The sequence below is a fragment of the Miniopterus natalensis genome, chromosome 18 (genome assembly GCF_054644295.1).
Source record: "Miniopterus natalensis isolate mMinNat1 chromosome 18, mMinNat1.hap1, whole genome shotgun sequence".
NCBI lineage: Eukaryota > Metazoa > Chordata > Mammalia > Chiroptera > Miniopteridae > Miniopterus > Miniopterus natalensis.
This window is the reverse complement of record NC_142098.1, coordinates 41,723,973-41,751,084: the sequence shown is the minus strand read 5'-3', so window position 1 is coordinate 41,751,084 and position 27,112 is coordinate 41,723,973. Positions and strand designations below refer to the sequence as shown.

Here is a 27,112-nt window from a genome sequence, read left to right as displayed (position 1 = left end):
TGGATCAGAGGCTACATAAATGAGCTTTTTATAATTCATTGATTTTACTATGAGAAAACAAAATACAGGTTTTTGGCAGGGACGTTCAAGCCGCATGGACTGGAGGGGGAAAACGCCGCCCTCACCCTGCTCCCCACCCTTTCCCTTTTCTCTAGAAATTAACAGCTTGCTGTATACTTTTCCAGAAACTTAACCTGCCTTCGGTGTTCGTGCCTAACGGACGAACGAAAACACTTACCAGTTCATTTCTACAAACTTCACCAGCGTGTGCATTTCACTAACTACCGCGGTCACTGGTCCTGACTAGTCGGTTCTAGCTGGCGAGGTCCCCGCGCCGCTCAGCGCCTGCGGTGCCCGGCGCTGCCCCAGACCGCGGGCGGTGCCGGGCGCCGCGCCCGCCGGGGTCGCGCCGCGCGTCCGGCCGAGCCGGGTCCCGGTCCCTTCGGCCCGCCGGCCGTCGGCGACTCCTGTGGGCTGCGCTTCCTCCCCGCCGGCCCCTTTTCTGGTTTGGTCCGGTCTGTACGTGCCCGGTGTCCAGCTCTTCGCTTACTGACCAGCGAGCCCCATGCCTTTCGCGTGTCCCGGGCGGAGAAGTCTCGTCTCTCGCTTTCTTGTTTGTCTTTAGAATTCAACATACGTGTTTTTAGCTGTTTTAAAATTTACATGATTTAAAAATTTTAAGACGTACATGTGTTTTTTACTCTTTTTCTTCGATCCTTTTGTATTCCGCAGTCGTTAGCGGGCCTCCCTCCGCGTCCCCCCCTTTCTTTGTTTGGGGTCGCACAGCCCCCCGCCCCTCCGTCCAGACCCCTCTTTGGGCCCCTCGCGTGGGCTCGGTTGACGTCAACCTCCGGCCCTGGCGCCAAGCGGTCGCTACGGCAACTGTGTCCTGATTGGCAGGGCGCGGGGCAAGGCGGGGGGCCCCAGGGTGGCGCGCTCCCGCTGATTGGCCCGCGCCCGCGCCCCGCCTCTGCGGAGAGCTTCACAAGGAGGCGCGGGCAGCGGCTCGCCGCAGAAGCCCGGGAGCCGGAGGAGCGGGTCGCAGCGGAGCAGCGGAGATGTCCACCTTGGGCTGGTGGCGCCGCCGGGCGCCGGGGGCCGTGTGGGCGCGCTAGCCGGGGCGCGGGCTGCACCCCGGGGCCGCCGGGCCGGGGGCCTTGCGTGCGCGCGGTGCGGTGAGGTGAGTCCGGCCGCCGCCCGCGCCTCCGTGCCAGGCAGGCGCGTCGGCCACACGCCGCAGGTGTGGTACCCTCGGCGGGCGGGGGTCCTCAGCGGGCGGCAGGTTTTGCCGCGCTCGCCACGGCGGCGCCATCTTGCGCGGCAGCGAGTGGAGGCGGCCGCGGAGTCGGGGGGCTGCCGCGCCACTTGCCGCGGAGGAGGTGGGGGACAAGGGCGCGGTGACCGCAGTGGTCGCGGGTTCCTGTGGCCGCCAACCCGCCAGGGTGGGCGTCCGAATGGCCGGCCCTTGCCGAGGAGGGGTGGCGAGGCCTCTGGGCCCCGTGCTTCCCTGGGCTGGGGGCTGCAGAACTAGACGCTCATCCCACGAGGTCCCTGGTTGGCTGGGTCCATGGGTAGCCCCACAGCCTCGCCGTGTTTGGGGGTGGCTCTTGTTTTGCCGCAGTGGCGGTGGGAGGAGCTGAGGGCTGCAAGGGTGGGGCCAAAAGATGAGCCTTCGGGGTATTTTCTCTAGGTGGCCTTGGGCTGGGGAGCCCCGCCTACCCTGGCGCCCTGATAAACGAGGGCGGTAGGGTTTGGTGTGCGGGCGCGCTCCTGATTGGTTGGCTGCGGGCTGGGGCGGAGCCGAGGGCTGTCGTCAGCCAGCCGGCCCCGCCTACTAGGGCGCCATCTTCGGTGGGCGCCGCTGAGGTTTGCCGCGCGCAGGCGCGGTTTGGCTGGCGGGCCGCGCAGGGGCGGGGCGGGGCGGGCGGCGGGCGCTCTTTGCAGTGATTGAGGGCTGCGGGGTCCCGCCCATACCGTACCTTGTTTTTCCGGTGGTATGTTTGGCTACAGAGGCTTTCCGTGTCGGCCCCACGCGGACTAGGATGGGGTCTGAGCTCTGACTCCTGAGGTTGGACCTCGGCTCGTGGCCTGGTTTATCGGCCAGCGCCACGTGGCATCTGGTAAAGCCGGGCACCACCCTGGAGTTGCCCGTAGCTGTCGCCGCTGCGGAATGTCTGTCTGGAGGGACAGGGCTACAGGCTGTCCGTGTGCCCGGGGTTGGGGGCCTTCCGAGGCTCGCTCCATCCCTTGTGGCTGTCTCCTTAGGACTGTTTTCACGCTGGGGTGTGTCTGGCTGCGTGTTTTGGTTGGTAGGGGTGCTGGGGCGTGGGAGCCGCCAAGGTGCGCTGCACGGGTGGCCGCGTGCAGCCCCGCAGAGCCCCTCCCACTCTGTAGCCATGCATGCTGGCCGGTAGGTGGCAGCCGAGGCTCGTTGCGAAGGCGCCCTCGTGAGTGACGGTGGGGTGCAGGGGCGGGCCTGCGGGAGGGGCTCCTGAGCCCCGCCCACCCTGGCCAGCTCTGTGTTGGCCAACAGGTAGCAGCAGAGACTACTGCGCAGGCGCCGCCTTGAATGACTGCACGGCTGGCCCAGGGGCTGAGCCAAGGGAGTGCGGGGTGTCTTGCGTGACCGGTGGAGGGCTGCAGCCCCTCGCTTCCTCCAGGGCTATGTGGGCTGACCAGCGGCCGCGGAGGCTTAGGATGCAGGAGCCATCTTGAGTGATGTTGGAGCTGCCAGGGGCGGGCCCGAGGGAGAGGATGACGTAGTTTGAGTGACCGATGGTGGGGGGTACAGACCCCAGCCCATCTTGCGGTGTTTGTTGGCCAATAGGTGGCATCTGAGGCGTACTGTGCAGGCGCCATCTTGCACGGCCGTGGGCCTGCAGGGGGTAGGCCCACAGGTGGGGCTGCCTATCCCGAGTGACTGACGGGGGGGGGCACCCCCTCTGCCCACTCGAGCCCTGTACTGGCCTACAGGCCGCAGCTGAGGCTGACGGGTGGGGCATCAAGATGAATGGCGGTGGAGCTGCAGGGGCCGGCCGTGGGGGCGGGGCCACTGGAGCCCCGCCCACTCCAGTACCACGCTGTCCGAGGCTTTCTGCGCAGGCGCCATCTTGAATGACGGCCCTGCTGCCTGCAGGGGCGGGGCTGCCCTGTCCTGAGGGACGGATGGGGCGGAAGACCCGCGCTCGCCCCGGCGCTTACAGTGCAGGCTCCGTCTTGAGTGCCAGCGGCGGCCTGCAGCCAAGGCTCCCTACGCAGGCGCCTTCTCGAGGGGCAGCCGGGCTGTGGGGGCGGGCGGGGGTTTGGTTTCCCGGGGCACGGCGGGCTCTGCTGGCTACTGCGCAGGCGCCGAGAGGGCCGGCCCGGTGCGCCCGCCGCAGCGGCGCCATCTTGGGCGGCCCGCCACGTGGTGGCAGGCGCCTTGTCTCCTCCGGGGGGCGCCAGAGCCGTGTCCGGGAATGTGGGGACCAGATTCAACTCCGCAGTTCTGGGGTCATTTAGGAGAGAACTAGGGTTCAGGACTTAAGGATTTTAATAGCTTTGAGGAAAGGCAGGCTCTTAAGCTGAGAAAACAGAGGAGGCGCGAGCTGTGGGATCTGCGGTTTGAGGGCTCGCGGGACAGTGTAGGAAGGACAGGGCCTGGATCCCGTGGGACAGAATGTGGAGCTGAGGATGGCCACCAGGGGGCACGGCGGGGGCGTGCGGGGAGCCGGCTCTCTGCGGCTGGGGGCGGGGCTCGATGCTGGGAGGGGTGGGGGGTCCTGCCCTCGGGGGCGGGGCGCGGGGCTCTCAGCAGCTGGGGGCGGGGCCTGCTTTCGGGGGCGGGGCTCGCTGCTGGGAGGGGCGGGGGCAGAGGCCACGCCTGCGCAGAGCCCTCCTGGCGCTCTCCGTGGTCCTCCAGAGGACTGCAGTTTCCGACTCTGATTTTATTTTAAATTATACATCCGCTGATGACTGATAACATTAACATAAGCCAGAGCCATAGCACGACTGCGCTTTCCCCAGGGGCCTCTGCTGGAATGCATGCTCTGAGACAGAGGGACTTGAAATGAGAAACGTTAATCCACTGGGAGCATGTTGAGAACCTATAAAATGTTAAGTGATGATACCATTACTTAATAACGGTGAAACTAGCATTAAGGTCCTAATAGAAGCTGGTCTCTTCATAGTACTTACATTTGCAGTAGAGTTAAATTTCTGACCCTGGGTGACAGCCTATTAAAGGGCAGAGCTGGAGCTTCACCTCACTTTTCTAAGGGATACCTATGTCATTATTCCATACGGTGTCCCTGGGAAATACCAGTAGGTGTACTGTTTTTTTCAAAATGACATTAGGTTTATCTATAGTAGTTTGCATGAGCTCTGAGATTGAGTTCTCAGAGCCTCTGTTGCTTTTCTTTGAAATGAGAGCTAGAAAATGAATACTGCTATGGTGATGACCAACAGAGACAATAAACGTAAGGTGCTAAGTGCTGGACTGAGCATGTGACTAGCAGTAAATAATAGTACTTTCTTGGCCATTTTCTCTCCAGTTTTTAACCTGCAACATGTGTCCCTTGCCTTTAGAGAGTGGCCAGTGCCATGTAGCTTATAAGTGGAAAGTGATATTCTTAAATTGATATAATCCAAAGCCCCGTGTCTTATTAGTTTTCTTTGCTTATTAGAGAAGCTTCTAAGACCTCTGGAGATTGCACACCCATTGGCATAGCCTCACTGGGAAAGGCTATGATTACAGCCCAGGGTATAACATGGGCCTCCAAGAGCAATGCCCATGTGGCCCTGCTGTCCTGGGAGGGAAAGCTGTTTTTCCTCCTCTCCTTTGACCTGTGCCCGTGTAGGAAATAAAGGTACAGCTGTTGTGGGGTCATTTCCAGCTGGAGGAATCGAGAATTGCAAAGTAGATGTAGTGTCTCATGTTTTCCTTTCCTTCTCCAGCTCTGCCTTCTCGAACTTCTACCCCTTTTGGAGAGGACTGGCAAGAGAAAAAGGGACTAGGTCCAAACGCTAGGTGGCTGAGTCCAGGTGAGCTGAATTCCCTTCTCACAGTGCTACACTCATCCTTGGAGTGAGCACATCCTTCCTTGTCCTGGCGCACACATTCCATCCTTACGGCCATACACTGTTTTCTCTGAGAATTTATGGATTCTTCTGATGATCCTTTGTTTACCAGCAGCTCTCCGTGGCCTCATCCCATCCTTTTCAGGGTCCTAACTCTTTTCCCAACACTCAGCTACTACCTCAGATCCACTTTTTCTTTTTTACTGGGTGATTAAAGAAGCATGGGAGATTCATTATTCATTTATTAGACATGGCCCCAAGTGGGAAAGGAAGTGCTTCCCTGGAACCCATAGTGTACTGAGTAATGAAAGACTTTGAAAAAGTAATTGTGAGACGTCGTATGTCTTCAAAGAGAACATTCACTACCGGCCATTATCTTAGTGTAGGAGAGGCATATAGGGCCTCCCTGAGAAAGCCAGGGACAGATGTTAAGCTCCAAGTATACAGTGTCTAGTGCTCAAGCCTGTGGAGACTCAGAAACCTTTGCCTAAGGACTCATGTTGATAGATCCCCATTCATGAAACTCATGGGACTTACATTGCCATACTGACATAATAGTTTATGTGGAAAAACAGCGCACTCAATTTTGGCTTATTGATTTATGGTGGGAGATCACTATAGCAGACACCCAGATACTCAAAAGTATGTACGATCAGCATATCCTCTCCCTGTAGGCAGACCTACATAGGAAATGAAACCATAATGAGAAGGTTGCTTGGTGAGTATGGAATCAGAACAAGGGCACTTGGACAAACCTTAATAGCACTGGCCTGCAAGGTAGTGGGTGGTGTCCCCAACCCATTCATATTAGGTCTATTCAGGGAAACACGTCAGGAATGGAGAAAAATAAGGAAGTTTTTCTGTGGTGTAGTAAGTGCTAAGCTTAAGTGGTAGAAGTGAGTCCAGAGTGAGGAGCTGCCTCACAGACCAGAGGGTGGAGGCTGTGGCTAGTGTGGTTGGGCAGTGGTCATTTACTATTTGCTCACATTCCCACATAAGATTGTTACCCCAACAGCCCCTCTTATCCATATGTGCCTGTCCATAGTTGATTGGACCAGGTGACACCTAAGCCTGGAGCAGTGGTTCTCACAGTACATACAGCTCCTGGAGTGTTTGTTGGAATGGCTCTTCCCTGGGGAACCACCAGCCTTCTATGTTGTCATACTGGAAAGGCATGTGCAGTTCTCCTAAGTGCTGAAGTCATCCCCAAGTGTGAGGCCACTGCCCTGGAAGGAGTGGGGCTGTGGTGTGCACTCAGAGACTTGGGGAGTGTGGGTGTATGGAGGGACTGACTGATTAGCCCGGCACTGTCGATTCCTACCCTGGGATGTGATGTAGGACTGCAGCTGGTCACCATTTCCTTCGTGTGTAGTCTGCAGAGAGGCAGAAAGGTACAAACCGGGAGAGAGAAAAGACCTCACACCATGCTGTCTCTGAGAAAACTAAGACAGTACAGTAACTGCCTGTGTTTCAGTCCCTTTGATGAGGTAGGTAGAAGGAGTGAGGGGCAAGTCCAGGGGCACCATGATGAGGGACCAGAGTAAGGAAGTAGAAACCGGGCTACAGGAGATACCAAGGAATGTCTCTCACCACTGATGGGACATGGGAGCTTGTCTCTCACCACTGATGGGACATGGGAGCTTGAGGTCTGTCAGGCAGTGGGTCACGGACTTTCTCTGTCTCTCCTCACACGTCCCAGCCACGCTTGCCACCTTGGACTCGTGTCCCTTAATGGAGTTCTTCCCAGTTCAGTTGAGGCTTCAGCCTTGACCCCCTGGTGACAGGGATGCTTGATGAATTCCATCTTTCTTGTGAAACCCATGCTTTTGTTTTCTCACTGTTATGAAATAGAAATGGAGTGTAATAAAGTATTCAAATGGTATAAGGACCACCCCATAAACCACAGTGGCAACCCTGTTTCCAGCGGGCAGTGATACCGTCCCGAGGCTCCCAGACGTCCAGCGCGTGTGTGACGCTACATGCAGTGCATATACCACACACCACAGAAGAATATTGAGAAACTGCAACCCCTGCCCATGTAGAGAGAGAGAGACTTCATTACTGCTGCCCATCATTTGTCTTCTTTCCTTTCCTCCCTTTGGAATCAATGGCCTCTCTTGGCCATTAGGACCAGGGTTGGACTGGGTCCCTGTGTGTCCCCACCTTTGTCCCCCAAATATAGTCAGACTTTTTAAAATCCTGCCCGTGGTGGCTACTTGACTCTCACTAGAATTTCTGCTCCAAAGGGATCAGAGGGGTGTGGAAGCTTTAGTAACTTGGGGTGTGAGAGCCCCCCCCATTCCCTGAAATGAAGGTGATGGGTTTGCCATGTGGCCAGAATTCTGCATGAACTAGGAGACAGAACAGCTGTCAGTGAGGTGAGGATCTGCAGTCCCGTCAGTGGTGCCCTGGCCCGAGAGGGTATTCAGGAAGTGATGTTTTAACCGTTTTTTTAAACCTTAGCTGTTTCCACCATTGCATTTAAATAAATCAGTGTATCCAGAGACTGGGATACTGAGAGGCCTTTAGGAAGAGTGATGTAAATCCGTATGTACTGGTATGGAACGAAGCCATCATAAATTACTGCCTTCCCATACCAGTACATATGGAAATAAACACAGTGGAACTCCTAGGGTGGTCTCATTTCATTGAGAACAACACATTTGCCCCTGCATTAAATATTCTGTAACGTTTGAATGTTGTACTATCTTTTGTATTTGTAATCAGAAAATAAAGCTACAAAATTTCTTGGAGACATAAAACATAACATTCTATTAAAAATTTTGTTTTTATTTCTGTTTGATGCATATTTAAGGAGTCTATTACAAGTAGTTATTAAATTAGTAAGATCTGTCTCCATTGGTTCATAATATCTGAGTGCACAGTCTTCCACATAAGAGAGTAATAGTTTTATGCCTTTCTTTATGCCTCAGATTTGTTTTTCTTTTCTTGTGATTGGTTAGAACTCTAGAATGATGTTCAGTAATAATAGTGTTCACACTTTTCCGCCTGCTTTCATAAGTGAATTTGGTTGGCAGATTGTTAGTGCTAATCTTCGTTTTGTGTTTTTGAATTCTGGTTTCATAAAAAAAAAATTGAAAGCTTTTTGTTTGGTTGGTTTGTCTATGTGACATGGGAATTGGCCTTTTCTTGAAGATGATATGAAAGGCCTCACCCCTAATGATACCCACAGCCATTTCGAGAGAGAATTCTCTGACATTCTTTTTACATTTCTTCTGTTTTATTGTCACTTATTTCTTTCTTTAAAATGTCTGCAGGTCCCTGGCATTTTGACTCTGTTCCTGTGCATAGTGGCTTGTTCTGAAGTTTCAGAAAGGATCCTGTTCCCAAACAGGTGATTTACGTACCTGAGCGTGTCCTGTTGCCTCTGAGAGGTTGGGCTGGTGTCATGTAGGAGACCTGAATTTTCTCTTGAATCTGGATGCCACAGGGCAGGCATGGGCTCTGTGCTCTCCCCTCTTTCCTGTGGAGGCATACCGGCTTTTGAGGACTCCACTCTTGTCAGGGGCCATCTCTCTGAGCCAAGTCCGGGGTAAAATTGTGCTGTTGTCCAAAATGTCACTATAGTGTTCTAGAGCCGGGACCCATGCCCTTTTCTCCTGCTCTGTAATTCTTCTGCCCTGCAGGGTGTCATCTAGTGCCCTCCTCTCTACCCTCACACCTCTTCCTGAAGGAGGGCAGGGCAGGCAGGGAGAGGGGATCAGGTTACCAGGTTGGTGCTGAAGCTCTAGGGGAGACAATGAGAGGACACTCTGCATGGGAGCGGAGTGCAGCCCTCTGAGCAAGGAGAGTGTGGGACTGAATTTACAGCATTTATTCCCAAATGTTAAAGTCTAATTTGAGACTCTGAATAATTAAAACACCCTTTTTTCTCTTTAGATGTTTAAAAAACAACTTAACTTTAGACTCTTCGCTTTCTTTTCAAAACAAAAGCAGGTGGTTTTGCTGCATGTGATTTTTCTTCTCTAGAAGAAGAAATATTTGTTTTTATATGTTGCCTACTTAGCACCAATTGTGGCTGGCCAGTAGTAAAAAGGCTACATAATAAAATTTACGTGCAAGTAAAGTGGTGTCAGTGGGAAACGCATAGTCTTCCTTGGTTGTGTGAGAGTAAAAAAGGATAGGAAGTCAGCTCTACACTGTCTGAGAAGTAGAAGAGTCCTTAGTGTTAAAAGTAAACCCAACTCATAAATAAATGGAACAGCGGAGAAGGTTACCAAAGGCAAAAGCTGGTTCTTTCAAGATAGATAAGGTAGATCTTTGCAGGACTGATCGAGGCAAAGGCAGGTGTAGTAGCATGAAGGGGCCTGTTGGTCCATTCGTCACATTAGCACCTGTGTGGGGCTCCTGTGGACTCACCAGTACTTAACTTAATTCTCCCCCAGTGCAGGAGGCCCTGTTGTAAAACCTACCAGTGCTTTCCCAAGTGGTTGTCCAGGAAGGGGCAGGTGTAAAGTGGGATGGGGGAGTGACCCCAGAATACACTTTGGACACAGTGGCATAGAGGTGAAGCCAGGATGTTCCCTCTCCCTGGGTACTGCTGTGCTTCCGCAGGCCATTGGCCAAAGATGATTTTTAACATGGGTTTGCCCATGTCCTCGGCACTGCATAGTCACTCTGGCAGATGGAACTTCCACGACAGTGGAGATGTTGCCTGCTGCCCAGTACAGGAGCCACTGCCACTTGAGGTATGGTTACTGCGACGAGCTCAATTTTTAATTTATTGAATTTTAATTTGGTCACAGTGTCACAGCAGCACAAGTGCAGAGAAATTGGTCAGCAAAGAGAAGATGATGGTGCCTGCCATCCCGTTCCGTGGAGCTGCGCACTAACACGGTGTGGGTAGTGAGGGCTTTTAGGTATATTAGCTTATGGAAAGTTCAGTTCTGAAAGGGAGGTGGGTCTGTTCCTTATCTGTAGTTATGGGGACAGGCTCCAGGATGCTGAGTAAGTTGCCCAGGGTCACAAAACTAGTTAGTAGTGGAGCTAACTCCTTCAGTCTGTGTGGTGCCCAGAAGTCACGCCTGTAACTTGCGTCCTGTGTCTGTGTCTTGGGGGATTTATGCTTCTCTCCCCCCCTTGGCCTGTTCACAAAAACATTGTTGATGCCCCTCGTAGGGCAGCCCTATACCACTGTTGAGTCCTCAACTTGTGGGCCATGTGTATATCTCCTTACGATCTGCAGGTCCCCGAGTACTGACTGTCACAGGCTGCTGCATCTTTCCTGTTGACTCATTTTGGTTGCTCCACTGAAAATTTTACTTAGAGAAATGCTGCCTCCAAAGTGCTTTTACGACAGCAGACCCAAGAAGTCTTGGGCCCCAGATCTGTATGAGCTAGACAGTGACTTGACTCAGGACCCGGATGCCATTGACTCTGAATTCTTTCATCAGAAGTTTCGGAATTACCTCTACGTGGAATTTGTTGGGCCTCGGAAGACCCTGATCAAACTCCGAAACCTCTGCCTTGACTGGTTGCAGCCGGAGACTCACACCAAGGAGGAGATTGTTGAGCTCTTGGTCCTTGAGCAGTACCTGACCATCCTCCCAGAAAGGGTCAAGCCTTGGGTGCAAGCCAGAAGGCCACAGACCTGTGAGAAGCTTGTTGCTCTGCTGGAAACTTACAAGGAGATGTATGAGCCAGAAGGTGAGACTGAGGATGATGGAGGCTGTGGCTCCCAGGGCTGCTGAGCCTCAGCACTGCAGATGTGGGGCCACGCCATTCTCTGTGGGAGGGCTGTCCTGTCATAGGGTGTGTGGTGGCACCCGCTTCTCTCCACCCACAAGATTCCAGTTGCACCTCTCCCCCAGCTGTGACAACCAAACCTGTGACGTGCCTACTGTCCCAGGGGAGCAGAATCACCCCAGTCAAGAACCCCCAACACCACCTGAGAGAGAGAGGACACTTCAGGTCAGGGGCTCCATGAGGAGCCTGCACAGGCCTCATGCCCTGGCTCCAGTTCCCTTTTGTAGACCTAAGGGTGTGGTGCCCCAGGAAGTCATACGTGGCTGCGGTTGTTGGGGGTGAAGTAGGAGCGAACACAGCCACATTCCCAGAGTGGCAGGGAACTAAGGCGCGATAGGCCTGGAACACTCCAGCTTCTCATGGAGGTGGGATTGTGCGCTGGGGGGCAGGATAGACCACGTGATTATGTGGGGAAATGAGAGAGAATAGGCAGGAAATGGCCAAGCACTAACTTGATGTCTGGTGTCCTCTCAGACAACTGCAGTGACATCCAGAGCGAAGACAGCATGAGCCGGATGGGGGCAGAGTCCCCCCCGCCACACGCCGCCTATTTCTACAGTGAGTAACCAGTCAGGTTATGCCACCCGTGGCGCGTGTTGCCAAACTTCAGCCCAGTGTGCCCATTGTGTGCAGGCGCTCAGTGTGTATCGAGACCTTCCCCCAGGGCAGCAGCTGCTACTCAGAGACCTGAGTGAGACGAGGTTAATTGATCACAGATGAGACAGTTTTACATCAAAGTAGACATTAGTTTACAGAGCAAAATACAATGCATATGTTTTTAACGACGGAAGCACTCACTGTTGGAAATTTGCAGTAGGCTCTTTCAAGTGGTGTCCATAGCCTTCCCAGGAGGAGCAGAGCTCATCACACCTTTGCCTCTAAAGCTATTTCACTTGTTAAAGCTTCCTCAGTGAACTTTTAAAAGGAACATTGCTCTTGGGGAGGGTATGTGCTTTGTAAGTAGAGGAACGTGCACATTAGAGAGGCCAGGGTAAGCCAGGCAGTAGAGGGGCTGGCGTCCATCCTACTGGTTGTGTGGACTTGCCTTAGTAGGAAGCAGAAAACCAGCAGCAGTGTCTGAAGGGGGGGGCCAAGCATCTAAACTAAGGGTTGGAACTTGCTTTAAAGCAAGCCTCCCACTTAGGAGAAGCCTTTAGATACTGTCCTACATCTAAGGTGTTGGGAATAGTCACAATCGCCCTTGGGTGGCTGGAAACCTTGATTTGGGATCTGTTTCCTCAAGGTAGGAACAGGGATCATGCTCCTGTCTGAAGGGGGGGTGCACATGGAGGAAAACAGGTGTGTCAGAGTGCTGTGTTCATGCCTCCAATGTCTGGCTTTCTCAGGAGACCGGGACCGGGACTGGGACCAGGACTGGGAACGAGACCGAGACCGGGATTGGGGTCATGACCGAGACTGGGACCAGGACTGGGACCGGGATCGAGACCGAGCCTGGGAGCGAGCCTGGGATCGAGCCTGGGACCGAGCCTGGGACCGGGGCCGGGCCTGGGAGCGAGCCCGGATGCAGGAGCGTGAGCGGAGGGGCAGAAGCAGGGAACTTGGGCTCCGAGAGCGCTGGCCGTACAACAGAAGTCTCAGAGGCAGTAAGTCCTGCGTTCCAATCTGTTCCCCGATGTACTCGCGAGGCTGGCCATGGCCTTTTCCTTCATGGTACCTCTCTCCCCAGGATTTCCTCACCGGGATCTTTCCCTTCCTGTGATGGATAAAGCTTTTGCCATGGAAAGAGAGCGCAGACGTAGGAGCTTCATGATGGAGTGTGAGGTATGCTTCAGTTCCTCTCTTCCTGGAAAGGCCGTCTTTGTTTCATGGCAGAGGTGCCTTTCTCTCCCAAGAGAGGATGTGTGTGTTCATTTGCCCCCTAAAATCCCTCCTTTCAGGAGCCCCAGTTACTCCTGAAAGGATCCCAGGCCTGCCTCCAGAGGTGACGAGTGGCCAGGGTTACTCCTACCTATTTCATGACACATCAGTGTAGTTAGAGGGACTCTTTCCCACTCAGCACTCATTTGTGTCAGTGGGTTGGTCATGCTGGCTTACCCCAGAGTGAAGCTGCAGAACTTCCTGCCCTCATTAGGAAGCCAGGGGAGTTGCAAGTCCATAGAGCAGACTGGCAAGAGAGAGCAGAGGCTCTGGAGCTGACCAGAGCTGGGTTTGAAGTTCAGCTCTGCCACTTGCTAGCTGTGTGGCCTTGGATCAGTTACCTAACTAAGCTGAACCTCAGTTCCCTCATCTGTAAAATGGGTGCAGTGATGGCCTCCCCAGGGCCGCTGTGAGGAATGAGCGAGTTTCATACATGCACGTGAATTGCCTAGTACAGTGCCTGGCACATGGCAGGCATATGCTTGATGCGAGCAGTCGTGGTAAGAGGCAGTGTGCTAGGGAAATTGGTGATGGGAAAAGGACATCGGATTTGAGCTGAACTGACCTTTAGAGAGGAAGGAAGGTCGGTCACATGTGACTCGGCAGTGTGGAGGAGGGCCATAGCACCGACAGGGCTTTGAAAGGAAGAAGGAGCCCAGTGCACAGCCCGCATCTCCTTTCACATTTCAGCACCTGCCTAGGTCAGCCCTGGGGAGTATAGGGGTGAGCAAGACAGGGTCCTTGCCCTGGAGGCTTTCAGTCTCATAACAGCACAAATCTCCAGGTAAATAGTGTCTGTGACTGCTGATTGGTCAGAGTGCTCTCAGAAAAGAAAGTTAATGAGAAATTGGCACAAGGGTCTCAATTTGGATTTGAAAGGAAATGTTTTGAAGGCAGGAGCACTCTGCATGTGAAGGATGGGAAGCTCTTGGCCAGATGAAGCGCCGGGTGAGGGGAGCCCAGGTAGAGGCCTTCAGGTAGGAACCAGACACAGGCTAGATTGGCTGTAAGCGTGGGCTGGCCTGATTCCTGATGCCCTGTGCCCTGGAGCCCAGCAAAGCGCTTGGGTCTGTCTCACGCCCTCCAGCCTCAGTGTGGGTCACGTCTGCCTCCTGGAAGTACCCTCTGTTGGCAATGCACTTAGCTTGTCACAGGTTTTGATTTCTTACTCAGAGAAACCAGACTGACCAGAATTTTAGGGATCCACATAAAGATATTAATTGTAGAAATTCCCTTAAGCTCGGTTTTGAAAAAGAAGCCTCCCCAGGTACACATGTGCTACCTGTGAAGGCCATTCAGTGGTTTCTGACTTTTCTGTGAGCCGGTGACAGAGTTTTCAGTCATCTGTGGGGAAATGGGAAATGCAAATGTCTTTATTTTGGGGGTGTTAAAATACTCTTTTATGGAAATGAAGGTGATAGTTGGGTTTTGTCTTGGGCTGCTCTTCAGATGCCCTGCATGACACTAAGAAATTGTCCCCATGCCTGCGTGGTCCAGAAATCTGAAAGCCCCTGATTCCTGCTAACTCAGTGTGCTAGAGATAGCAGCTACTGAAGATTTAAACTACACTTTGGGGGTGTACAGAACAGGAATTTCTCATCATCTTTTAGCACAGTGTGTAAATCTCTTAATGTTCCATGTGTGTGGGTCAGGTGAAATTGAAATGGTGCTCTCCAGATTGCATCCATTCAGGGAGGACTTGAGTGCGGCTTGTGCAGCTCTTGGTACCCTTGTTGATTACAAATGCAGAGCGAGCAACTGCTTCAGAGCTGCCCACTTGTGATAGATGAACAGTTTTAGACCGAAGCATCAGGTTTTTTTTCATAGGAACATTGTCATTCAAAATCTAATGTACATTTATTTTACTCAAGCCAGGCAAATGGAGACAAAGAGGAAAAATGCTCCTTCCCTTTTGCCATTGCCCTTGGGGTCTGTCAACACCAGAGACGGTGACCCTTCTCCTTCAGCCCCCCGAGTTCTTGACCTCATCTGTTCTCTGCCAGCCCCCCACTAGGAGCGCTGGTCTCCTCCTTGTCTCACAGATGCATCTTTATGGTAACAAACCAGTGCTGAGACCTGAGGAAGCACCGATGTTGCAAACCTGAGCACAGCGGAGCTCTCGCTCTCAACCTTGCTATCTGATCAAGTGATGCGACTTAGCTATACTGATTTTGCAATGTCTCCTGAGCTTTTATAGCTCGTTTGTTGTCCTAAAAGTTCTCACCCCAACCTAGAGTTTTATTTTTGAAGCTCTGCTTAGTTTTGGTGGTTTCTGCTGTTTAATTACTGGACATGGACAGTTGCTGTCCTCCTAAAACCCAGTGCATGTGCTTATTTATCTTTCTCAGTAGAGATGTACCTAATTGTGCAAACAGGTTTTTTGCTGCATTTCCATGGGGCTATAATGTCCATGCTACTTTCCAGCAATGAAACTGTAATCAATCATCAAAGTATTTTACGTAGAAGTTTGGAGTAATAATAATATGTTTTGTTTACATAATTTTTCCTAATATTTAAACCACACGTCACATTGCAGGACAGCCTCACCCACAATACTGCAAGGTGGGCTGATGCCCTTCTCTCCATTTTACAGATGAACCTGAGACTCAGAAAGATTTCTGATCCCAAGGTTGCATGGCTCAGAAATGCTGCAATCCTCTTTTAACCCTAGTTTTCTCTGGCTCTGAAACCTGTACTTCCCAGGACCACCACCCTCTGAAAGCAGTCATGTTCTAGTGCAGCAGTAAGGAAAGGTTTTGGAAGATTCTGCATAGAACACTTGCCTGAGTAATGCAGGGAACTTAAAAATTCTTTCTAGGACAGTATCCATTGAAATAGAAAAGGCAGCTATGAAATGAAAGCACTCAGTGCTTAAAGTTACTCCTGGGTTATTTGGAACCTCTGTACACCTAGAGTAGCCCACAGTGTAGCCAAGTTGTACAAAGCATGTGTGTGCAAGACACGGGGTGGGGGCCAGAAGGTGAGGTGGGGTGGGGCGGGATGGAGGAGGTAGGCTTAAGTCATGCGTCTGACCAGGTGTCTGCTGAAATACATTTTCTTTCTGTTCCCTGTGTATGCCATGCATAGTTGATACTTAGCCTGTTGAAGCTTTCCTACCAGCCCCGCCCCTCCAGTGTTAAAATCCTGCCCACCCCTGAAGGCCCCACCCAAGGCTCTCTACAAAAGCGTTACTCACTGGTCCAGCCCACCCTGAACTGTCCCTCTCCTGAGCCCGTTGAGCACTGATGATCTGTACCCACCTTACTGTTTACTGTTCTCTAATTCTTTCATGAGTCTTTTCTCTCCAACCAAATTATAAGCTGCATGAGGGCAAGGAATGTGTGTCATACGTCTTTTGGATCTTCCTCAGAGTATAGCAACAAGGTAGGTACAAAGTAGGTCCCTAGTAAAATTTGACTTGGACCACTCAGAACCCCAAGCGCTGTGAGCACTCCTCATACCTCTGTGTGTGTGTTGCTCCCATGTCGCCAGCATTCCTTTCTGGATGCCATGGGGACAGACTCCATTGAGAGGCCTTTGTTTGCTGTTTTAGGATACAGTGACATACCAGGACGTGTTGGATTTCACCAGGGACAGGAAGACCCAGAACTCAATTCAGGACAACATGGAGAACTACAGGAAGCTGCTTTCGCTGGGTAAGCTGCTGCTGCTCTCGTCACTGGAGCACTGTCACCTTATTCTTTCCAATTGCAGGGTATTAGAGTCCATGTTAATATATCTGGACTTCAAGGGTAGTAAAAAGCCTTTGAAAGATCTTAAGCAGAAAAGTAAATGAAGAGATTTATGTTTTTAAGAAACTACTCTTGTTCTGGGTGAATACCATATTGTACAGGGTGGGGGGAACAAGGAGATGGCTCCTGCCACAAGAGCTGATACTTTTTATAGAGTAATGACAGCAGAGATTTTAAAATGCACACTTAGAATAATGGTACCCCGAGTTCCAGTTTAGACTCTCCTAGAAGACACCTAGCTGGGTCGTAGCAGGCAGTTGACTAGTGCTATGAAGACAGAGCTGTGCTGAGAGTGCTGTGTAAGGTAGTAGAGCCCTGAGGACCTCCAGTGTTTGCAGAGTGGTGGGGAAAGAGAGTCAAGAGGTAGGAGGAAAATCCTGGAGGCCATTGAAAAAGGATATTAAGGTTTAGGAGGTGGTTATGAGAAGGTGAAACCCAAAAGGATGCACTGAATTTAGGGACACGGGAAGGTCTCTGTACAAATTTGTAGGTGGAGTCAGGAAGATTGATTAAAATTCAGAATTGAATGAGCTAAGGAATGGTACTAAGGAGATGAGACTGCAAGTAGGAGACATCCAAAGGTTTGGCTATGGGCTACTTCATACTTAGTGGCTGAGAGAAAGACATCAGTTTATGGTGATGAGTCTTGGTCCCCAACTTGAGTATGAGCTGTTGTATTATTGTGAACAGGGGTTCAGCTTGCCGAAGATGATGGCCACTCCCACATGACACAAGGCCATTCACGGTCAAAGAGAAGTGCCTACCCCAGCACCAGTCGAGGTAAGCACTAGGCAGATCATGGGTAGTGGCCACTTTAATAGATGAGATGGGCACTATATATATACAATGAGTCCTCACTTAATGTCCATGGGTTCTGCGACTTTACATGAAACGTCTGATGAAACCAGTTTTACCATAGGCTAATTGATATAAATAGTTAACTTCTTATGGCATTTCATCAGTGTTAAAATGAAACGACATTGAACAAAATGATACTACTCGAGGACCTGCTGTACTGGTAAACCTTTAACAGTTTATATTCACACCACCACCATGGAAGACCTGTTATTTTGCACAGGAACTAGGGAGTATTTACATTTGGTGTTTCTTTTCAGGCTTGAAAACTATGCCTGAAGCCAAAAAGTCAACCCATCGCCGGGGAATTTGTGAAGATGAGTCATCCCACGGGATGATCATGGAAAAATTCATCAAGGATGTTTCAAGAAACTCCAAATCCGGGAGGGTGAGGGAATCTAATGACCGATTACGGAGGTTCCCCAGAAGGCCAGACCGTGATTGGAAAGAAGTGTCCTTCAACAGGAGAGAGTCAGTGATTCAGGAGAGGGGCTATGGAGGGAATGCCTTTGGGGGAGGCCTTCATTGTAACTCAAACCTTGTTTCCAAAAAGAGAGTTCTTGAAAGAAAAAGGCGCTATCAGTTTGACACAGATGGGAAGGGCTCCATTCAGGATCAGAGAGGCTGTCCACGCAAGAGACCCTTTGAACGTAGTGGAATGAGAAAAGCCGTGAGCATGAGCAGCCTTAGCTCCCCCTCCGCCGAGTCACAGCTACTTGATTTGGGGGCAATGCCCTATGTGTGTGATGAGTGTGGGAGGGCTTTCAGTGTGATTTCTGAGTTTGTCGAACATCAGATCATGCACACTAGGGAGAATCTCTATGAGTATGGTGAATCCTTTATTCGTAGTGTGGCTGTCAGTGAGGTTCGGAAAAGTCTGGCACAAGGGAAAGGCTTTGAGTGTAAGGAGTGTGGGGAAACCTTCGATAAGAGTTCCTCTCTCGCTGAACATGGTAAAATTCACTCTAGACAGTCTCTCACTGAATGTAATGATGAGGAATATGAGGAGCCCTTCATGCCTAGCCCCACTTTCAGTGAGCTTCAGAAAATATATGGGAAAGATAAATTCTACCAGTGTAAGGTGTGTAAGGAGACCTTCCTTTATAGTTCTGCCCTGATTGAGCACCAGAAGAAAACCCATGGGAGAGGTGACAAAGATGATGAACAGGGGGATGCCTTTAAGCCCAGCCCAGCCTTTAATGAGCTTCATAAAATGTTTGCTAAAGAGAAAATGTATGAATGTAAGGTGTGTGGGGAGACCTTCCGTCACAGCTTATCTCTGAAAGAACATCAGAAGATTCACACTAGAGCAAACCTATTTGAAAGCAAGGGTAAAGTATGTGAGGAAACCTTTATTCCTGGTCAGTACCTTAAAAGGCAACAGAAGGTTTACTCAAAGGGGAAGCTCTATGACTTTAAAGATGGTAGGGGTGCTTTTAGGCCAAGTTCAGACCTCAGTGAGCATCACAAAGTTTATTCTCGAAAGATCCTCTATGAAAGCAGGGGGTATGGGAAGTCTGTCATTCATAGTGGGCCCTTTACTGAGTCTCGGAAGAGTCACACCATAACCAGGCCACCTGAAAATGAGGACGAGAAGCCGTTCACCATTAGCTCTAACCCTGATCCTGATGACAGCCAGAAACTTCCCACTGAAGAAAATGTCCTTGAGAGGAAAGCAAATGAGAGGTCTGTTATCCATAGCTTATCCTCAGCTGAAGCTCTGAAGTGTCATACAGTGGGGTCCAATAAACCAAATGTGATTGCAGAGTCTACCACTCAGAGCTCAGATGTTACTGAACAGAATGTCCATGCTGGAGAGAAGACCGCTGAAGGGAAGAAAAATGAGAGGTCCGTTATCCATAGCTTAGCCACTTTCAAAGTTCCCAAAAGCCCCAGTGGGAATGAATGGAATGAGAAGGGAGAATCCTCCATTTACATCCCAGACCTTCATGATAAGCTACAGAAAACTGCCAGGGCCACTCCTACTGAAGAGGGTAAGAACAGCTACAAGGACTCTGTTATATGCAGTGCATCCAGTACCAAACCGCTAAGAAGTCTTGCTGGAGAGGGAGCCAGTGAGTCTAAGAAGGATGGCCAATCATCTGTTTCCACCTCAAATGCCCCTGAACATCAGAAGGCCCGTGCTAAGAAGAAAAACATTGAGCGCAGGAATTGCGAGACCTCAGTGATTCACTCCCTACGCTTTGGTGAACCTCAGACATTTCGCCCTAGAGAGAAATTCTATGAATGTCCAGAGTGTGGAGAGTCCTTTGTTCGTAGCTCTGACCTCACTGAGCATCAGAAGATTCACCACAGAAAGAAGCCTTTTGGAAGCAAAAACTACGAACTATCTGTTATTCGCAGCTTAGCCTCCACTGACCCTCATACAAGCTACACTGAGCAGCCAGCACAGGCGAGTTATGCTCAAGAGCCAGAGGGGATGACTTGCATTCAACAGCCAGTGCAGATGAGTTTTGTTGAGGAGCTAATGCAGATGAGTTACGTTGAAGAGCCAGCACAGACGAGTTACGCTCAAGAGCCAGTGGGGATGACTTGCATTCAAGAGCCAGCGCACACAAGTTATGCTAAAGAGCCAGTGAAGATGACTTGCATTCAAGAGCCAGAGGGGATGACTTGCATTCAACAGCCAGTGCATTCAAGTTTTATTGATGAGCTAGTGCAGATGAGTTATGTTGAAGAGCCAGTGCAGAGGAATTACTCTCAAGAGCCAGTGGGGATGACTTGTTTTCAACAGCCAGCTCAGACAAGTTACGCTCAACAGCCAACCCGAACAAGTAACGCTCAACAGCCAGCCCGCACAAGTAACGCTCAACAGCCAGCCCGCACAAGTAACGCTCAACAGCCAGCCCAGACTAGTTACACTCAACAGCCAGCCCAGACTAGTTACGCTCAACAGCCAGCCCAGACTAGTTACGCTCAACAGCCAGCCCAGACAAGTTACGCTCAACAGCCAGCCCAGACTAGTTACGCTCAACAGCCAGCCCAGACTAGTTACGCTCAACAGCCAGCTCAGACAAGTTATGCTCAACAGCCAGTGCAGCAAGAATGTAAGGACTGTGGGCAATGCTTTGCTACCATTGAAGACCTTGGTGCACATCAGAAAATCTATATCCAAGATGAGTTCCATGGGAGCTCTGTTATTCAGGGTGCAGGCCTTGACAGGCCTGAGCAGGAAGAGCCTGAGCAAGATGAGGCGGATTCTGAGGAGGATGCTGAGGACTCAATCTATGGCTGTAAGGACTGTGGTCTGGGCTTTGCCGATCGAGCAGACCTTAAGGATCATCAGAAAGTTCATGGCAGAGAGTATCTCATCGACACTCGTGAGTACACACATTCTGTAATTCACACCCATTCCATCAGCGAATATCAGAGAGATAACACTGGAGAGCAGCTCTTTGAATGCCCAGCCTGTGGGGAATCTTTTGTTCATAGCTCATTCCTTTTTGAGCATCAGAAAGTCCATGAGCAAGATCCATATTATGGCCATCGGAGGTATGATGAGCCTTTTATGCATCCTTTTGTCATTAACCCACAGAGATTTCACGCCCCACAGAAGAATCCTTCTACAGGGATGTATCTTCAGTGCCATCTGTGCGGACAAGACTTCATTCATGGTTCTGTCTTTAATGAGCATCTGGCACTTCACATGAGAGAAGATTCACTGGAACAGGGCCAGAGAAGTGGGGGCGCTGTCAGCGCAGGCTTAGCCCTCACTGAGTTGCAGAGAAGTCAGACGGAAGAGAAGCACTATGAATGTGAAGCTTGTGGCGAGTCCTTCCTCACTCCCTCAGACCTGAGGGACCACATGAGGATTCATGAGAAGGATGATGAGCCCTACGATTATGGGGCTTCCTTTGTTCACACCTCATTTCTTACTGAGCCCCCCAAAGGAGATTCTCCTTTCTTTGAGTGCAAGGACTGTGGGAAGTCCTTCATTCATAACACAGTTCTCACTAAGCATCAGAAGTTTCACGTTGAAGAGGAAGAGGCAGCAGCCCAGGAAGTTGAAGCCAATGTTCTTGTTCCACGAGAGGTTCTGCGAATCCAGGGGTCAAATGTAGAGGCTGCTGAGCCGGAGGTGGAGGCCGCAGAGCCGGAGGTGGAGGCTGCTGAGCCCAACGTGGAGGCCGCTGAGCCCAATGGAGAGGCTGAAGGGCCAGATGGGGAGGCCGCAGAGCCAAATGGGGAGGCCGAACAGCCCAACGGGGAGGCTGAACAGCCCAATGGGGATGCTGATGAGCCAGACGGTGCAGGGATTGAAGACCCTGAAGAAAGAGCTGAAGAGCCAGAGGGAAAGGCTGAAGAGCCAGAGGGAGATGCTGACGAGCCTGATGGTGCAGGGATCGAAGACCCTGAGGAAGAGGGAGATGAGCATGAGATTCAGGTTGAAGAGCCGTACTATGACTGCAGGGAGTGCGGAGAAACCTTCACTGCCAACTCAGCCTACGGGGAGCACCTGAAGACCCATGCCAGGGTAATAATATTTGAGCCTGGAAATGTCTATGGGGAAAGCTCACACTACACTGGACATGCCAGCACCAGCACTAGTGACAACGACAGGGCCGACGACAAGTACTTCAAGTGTGATGTCTGTGGGCAGCTCTTCAGTGACCGCCTGTCCCTCGCTAGACACCAGAATACCCATACTGGCTGAGAACACAAGTGTAAAGGTTGGAACCTGACCCTCCCAGAGAATTCATGCCAACCCATAATAATGTCAGAAGGAAACTTACCTTGGCATATACATACTGACTTTTAACCTGAGACAATTTGGACTGGAAAGGAACAAGGTGGTGGAGGTTCCGTCGGTCTTAACTCCCCCATCGTGCACCAGTGTGCGTGCGGGGAAGCCACAGCACATCCTTCCCTTTCACCCCAGGAATCCGATCGAGTAATCCTATCGAGGGAAAGCCCCAGGGGATCCTGAGATGGCAGAATAGCCCCAGCCACCTGTAAGGGACACTTCAGTAACCTATAGATAATTTTCCTGAGATGTATGTAAACTAGCAAAGCATAGCAGACAGTAATCACACACACTTAGATTTAATGATGCATAGTCACAGTTTACTGTACCTTCCTGGTACACTTTTGACTTTTTTTTTTGGAAGAGAATATGAGCACCAAATTAGAATATATTTGTAAGCAGTGTAGGTCCTGTAAAAGATTTATTGTGCATTATTTTAATCCCTTTGGCATCTTTTTGAGTAACTGTGTGTTGTCCCTGACTCTTAAATATCCCTGTAAAGGTGTGGGCATGGAAGATAAAGTGTCTCCTACTCTGCTGTTTGGAAAGAGAAGTTCTTTGAGCTTCCTTTTCAGTGTCTTGTCTACACCAACACTTTGGAGCCTAAGGCTGTATAAGCCTCTGCAATATGTGGATTGACCTTTGTGACCCAAGTTGATCCGTTGCCATATTGCACCTTGCAGTGATTCTCATGCAGAAATAATACACTTTTTTTGTTGTTTGTTTAACCAACTTAATGTGTGTTCAGTAGTGAATTCACAAAAGCTGAAGCTTTTCCCTGTAAATCTTATTTCTTTGCCTTTAAAAGAGTGGGTTGCAACCATCACTAGATCACGGCAGTGCCTAATGAAGGTTGAGAACCGCAGGGAGAGGCTCTCATGTTGTAAATAAGGGTGCAGGTGACAACTTTCATCACTTTGTGTGTGTTTCCTGCCTTAAGTAGCAACGTGGCTTCATTAGTATGTACTGCCACAAGTAGTTTGCACCTGGGCGCCCAGGAGCTAGTATCGTTAGAGCTTTCTATTGCTGAACTTAATTCTTGTCACCTGACCCTCAACCCCATGTCTAACTTGCGTTTCAAAAAAAGAAAAGCTTTCTTTACAGTCAACCCAGGCTTAATATGGACTCAGGTTCCCCAGCAGCCTTAATTTGTTTCGTTACCATCTGTCCTTTCCTCTCAGCTCAGCCCTCCTAAGTATTTCTGAGCTATCTGTTAGAGTCGCGTTGGTCTGGTTGCCTCAGTTTTCCATTAATTACAGATCGACCTCATAGCTTGCGGTTTCCTGTCTTGTTCTGTGGAACACCTGTGCTCCTCTTGCTTCCCCTCCCCTTGCATAATGACTATTGAGACATTTTCTTTTTACTTTGAGTTGCCTGGAAAAATAATTTTAAAATTAAAAAAAATTTTAAAAAGTGGATCTGTAGAAGTGAGCAAAAGATAAGAACAGATCATTTGAGAAAGAAAATGACAATATTGTCTTGGGGAATGAGCCCAACTCTCACTCTCCTAGATCTGTGTGGTTAGGACTGGAGGAGAGTGTGTCAGCTGCTGGGAATGCCAAAGTCCAGGAGGTGGTTGGGCTGAGAGCATGGAGCAGAATCAAGTAAGCCAAAGAAAGGAGCCCTAACACAGCAGCAGGCCTAGGAGGGGGAGGAAGCAGACAGTGGGAAACTTCCGGAGTGGATCGCAAGGCCAGGTCACTGAAAATATGTCCTGGGTAGTTTAGAAGGGCCATTTGGGTGGCATGGTGTAGGTGAGGGCCAGCTGCATGGAAAGACCAGAGGTTGGAACAGACATCCGGGAAAATGGGGGCAGCGAGGCACTGTATCTGAGCAGGGCCCGTGAGGAGGGAGCCACTGCTGATGTTGGGGTGAACTCCGATTCATCACTCTTGGCAGCATCAATTGGTAGAACCCTCTTGGAAAGCAGCTTGCCAAATGTCAGGGTGTCTGTTCCAACCTTGTGTTAGTGAAAAATTAGAAATGACTTCAATGCCAAATGGTAGGAGGATGATTAAGTGAGCACCTGTGATTCCTACGCAGCTGTTTAAAAATGATAATCATGAAGAATTATGTAGTGATGTGGAAATATATTTACAAAATATTAAGTGGAAAAAGCAGGACACAGAATTATATTTATACTACAATTATAGCTGTTTAAAATGTAGGCTTATAGTCAGCAGCTGTTGTGGTGGTGTAGGCTTATAGCTGAGCATTATTTTTCTTAAATTTCTTGAGATCTTTATGGTAGTGTTACTAAAAAGTCTATAGTCATGTCTCCACTGTGAACATAATTTGAACTCATCAGACACTTGGAAAATAAAAGTGGAGGAAGAAAATCCCATATTCCCACCATCCAAAGACAGAAACACTCTTTAGTATATTGTTTCTTGTTTCTGTGCACAGGTTTATGATTCTAACTGTCAAAAGGTGTATTCAAAGTTCCTGTTAATGTTATCTTTGTGGAATTACGGTTAAACACCTTCATCTTAATGTTTTCTAACGTTCCTTTTTAATAGTGTTCTGGAAACAAAGTTTATTATGTGTGTTTACGTTACAAGCATAATACATACCCAGAGAAAAAAATTGGAAAGTACAGTAATTTAGAAAGGAAAGTAATCACTCATATTCCCAAGACCCAACAACTGTGGACATCTTGGTCTGTTTCCTCCATCTGTTTCCATGCACAGCTGGTGGTGAGTGTTGAGTGTGTGCATCCAGTCTGCAGTGAGGAAAAGTATGGAAAATCGTTAAAACTGTGTTGTCGTTGTGGGATTATGGTTAAATATTTTGTCTCTAATTCCTTGGATGATCTTTGGTGTTTTGGTATTAAATCTTATGTATGTACTTTCCCATTACAAATATAATACATACTCATAGCAAAATTTGGGGAATTCCGAAAAGAAGAAATTCACCCATATTCCCAGCACCTAACAGCTCCTATTAACACCTGTTTGTACAGCAGTCTGTGATTGTTGGGGCGTTAATGATAAGTATGCTTAGAGTCAAAGATGGGGAGAAATTGGGAAAACAATTAAGAAATAGTTGTGTGGTTGTGGGATTAAGGTTAACTATTCTGTCTTGGTTTCCTTGAATGGTCTTTATCATAGTGTTTTGGTGACCCACTTCATTACATGTGTTTCCATTGTAAACACAGAACATGCTCCTTATAGAAATTTGGAAGGTGCAGAAATGTAGAGAAACTCACCCGTATTTTCATCACCCAGAGGCTGTGGTTAACATCTTGATACATTGTTTCATCTTGTTTCTGTGCACAGGTTTTTGGTTAATATGGTTGTGGTTGTTATATCTATCTGTAATAGTGTCAACAATAAAAATAAAGTTAAAAATAAAATATTTCTCAGTCTCTTTTGTCCATTTTAAGTGTCTGGGATTAAAATTATAAATCAGAAAACTTAATGCCTTCATAGGCCTTAAAGTTTGCCTTAAAACTCTTATTTCAGTTTTAAGTATTGTATATTTCAATTCTAAGGGATTTTTAAATACTGCGTGATTCCACATTTTTAACTACTTATACAGTTAAAACACTTTTAATAGCTTTTTAAAGCTTGATAACCACAAGTAGATTTCAGTTACTTGAGTTGGCATTAAAATTTTTAATCTTATTTAAATATGAGATTCAAATAACAATGGTCCTATAACATAAAAATGAAGGTATCATGGTTTAGTTTGTATTCCTAAATCTTCCCTGGGTTAAAAAGTGTTTATCCTGAGGAGTCATTTCCCTTTTCTTTAAGCCTGATCTCACCACCAGGAACTCGGCAGGTAAATTGGGAGGTAATTTTAAAATCTGTAATTCTATTATGACCAGAGGTTTTCAGCCAGGTTGCTAACTGGGGCCACTGCTGTGGGTTGCCCCCATATCCAATGTCCCTGACTCCATGACACAAAGGATGGTAATGTACTTAATATCCCTCTGATCCTCTGCATGTCACGTGATTGGAATCTACTGGTTTTTTTTTAAATGTGTATTGATTTCAGAGAGAGGAAAAGAGAGGGAAAGAAAGAGATAGAAACATCAATGATGAGAGAGTCGATCGGCTGCCTCCTGCACACCCTTGACTGGGAATAGAACCCAGATCGCCTGGATCCTAGGTTGACAATCAACCACTGAGCCACACCCAGCTGGGCTGGAATCTACTCAAGACAGAAAAGTTTAGATAAATGGATAAAAAACCTGGTACCCAATAGAATACTATATAGCTGTAAAGAAGGATCTCTTACCCTTTGGGACGGCATGAAGGAACTTGAAGAGTATTATAGTGAGTGAAATAAGCCAGTCAGAGAAAGACAAGCATCACAGGATCTCACTCATGTGGAATCTAATGAATACAATAAACTGACAAAATAGGACCAGAGGGCTAGAAACATGGAACAGACTGACAGATCTCAGGGAAGGGGGTGGAGAGAGGGAGGGAAGAGGTGAACCAAAGAACTGACATGCACATGTGCATCACCCATGAACACAGACAACAGGGTGGCGAAGGCCTGGGGTGGGGCAGGAACCCGGGGGTGGAAGGCAAGGGAACAAAAGGGGGGACATTTGTAATACTCAACAACAAAGATTAAAAAAAAGAAAGTGTGCCCGGCCAGCATGGCTCAGCGGTTGAGCATCAACCTGTGATACAGGAGATCAAGGTTGGATTCCCAGTCGGGGCACATGCCCGGGTTGCAGGTTCGATTCCCAGCAGGAGGCAGCCGGTCAGTGACTTGCATCATTGATGTTTCTATCTCTCCTCCCTTCCTCTCTGAATTCAATGAAGACATATTTTAAAAAATAAAATCCTTTAAATATTGGGTCTTGGAATAGGCAACTAGAAGACCAAGGCATGTGGCAGTAAAAGATCTAATTATTGCCTGTGGTCAGTTATCTGTAATTATTTGGTTCCTGGGGCGAAGAGCTTGACAGCTGCTGTCAGAGACAAGTGCAGAGACTATAAAGAATGTCTAGACCTGAGGTATAAGGGAATCTAAAAACACCTCGATCCTGCAGCCAAATACATATCAGCCAAAACCA

At 49.3% G+C, this 27,112-nt stretch overlaps 1 protein-coding gene across 6 annotated transcripts; it reads left to right on the top strand.

Moving 5' to 3' along the window:
* Positions 1-1,121: 1,121 nt before the first annotated feature.
* On the top strand, positions 1,122-25,429 carry PEG3 (paternally expressed 3). 6 transcript variants are annotated; one of them, XM_087826957.1, is made up of 10 exons: positions 1,122-1,180; positions 4,936-5,022; positions 8,337-8,413; positions 10,265-10,725; positions 11,299-11,382; positions 12,171-12,428; positions 12,512-12,606; positions 16,256-16,358; positions 17,145-17,234; positions 17,570-25,429. In XM_087826957.1, exons 4-10 carry the CDS (start codon positions 10,350-10,352, stop codon positions 21,982-21,984), a joined length of 5,421 nt encoding a protein of 1,806 aa, XP_087683083.1. In that variant the 5' UTR covers positions 1,122-1,180; positions 4,936-5,022; positions 8,337-8,413; positions 10,265-10,349; the 3' UTR covers positions 21,985-25,429. The 6 variants fall into 6 exon arrangements, with proteins under 6 accessions (XP_087683083.1, XP_087683084.1, XP_087683085.1 ...); XM_087826958.1 differs by having other exon boundaries at positions 1,163-1,240; XM_087826959.1 differs by lacking the exon at positions 1,122-1,180 and adding an exon at positions 3,815-4,847.
* The last annotated feature ends 1,683 nt before the right edge of the window (positions 25,430-27,112 follow it).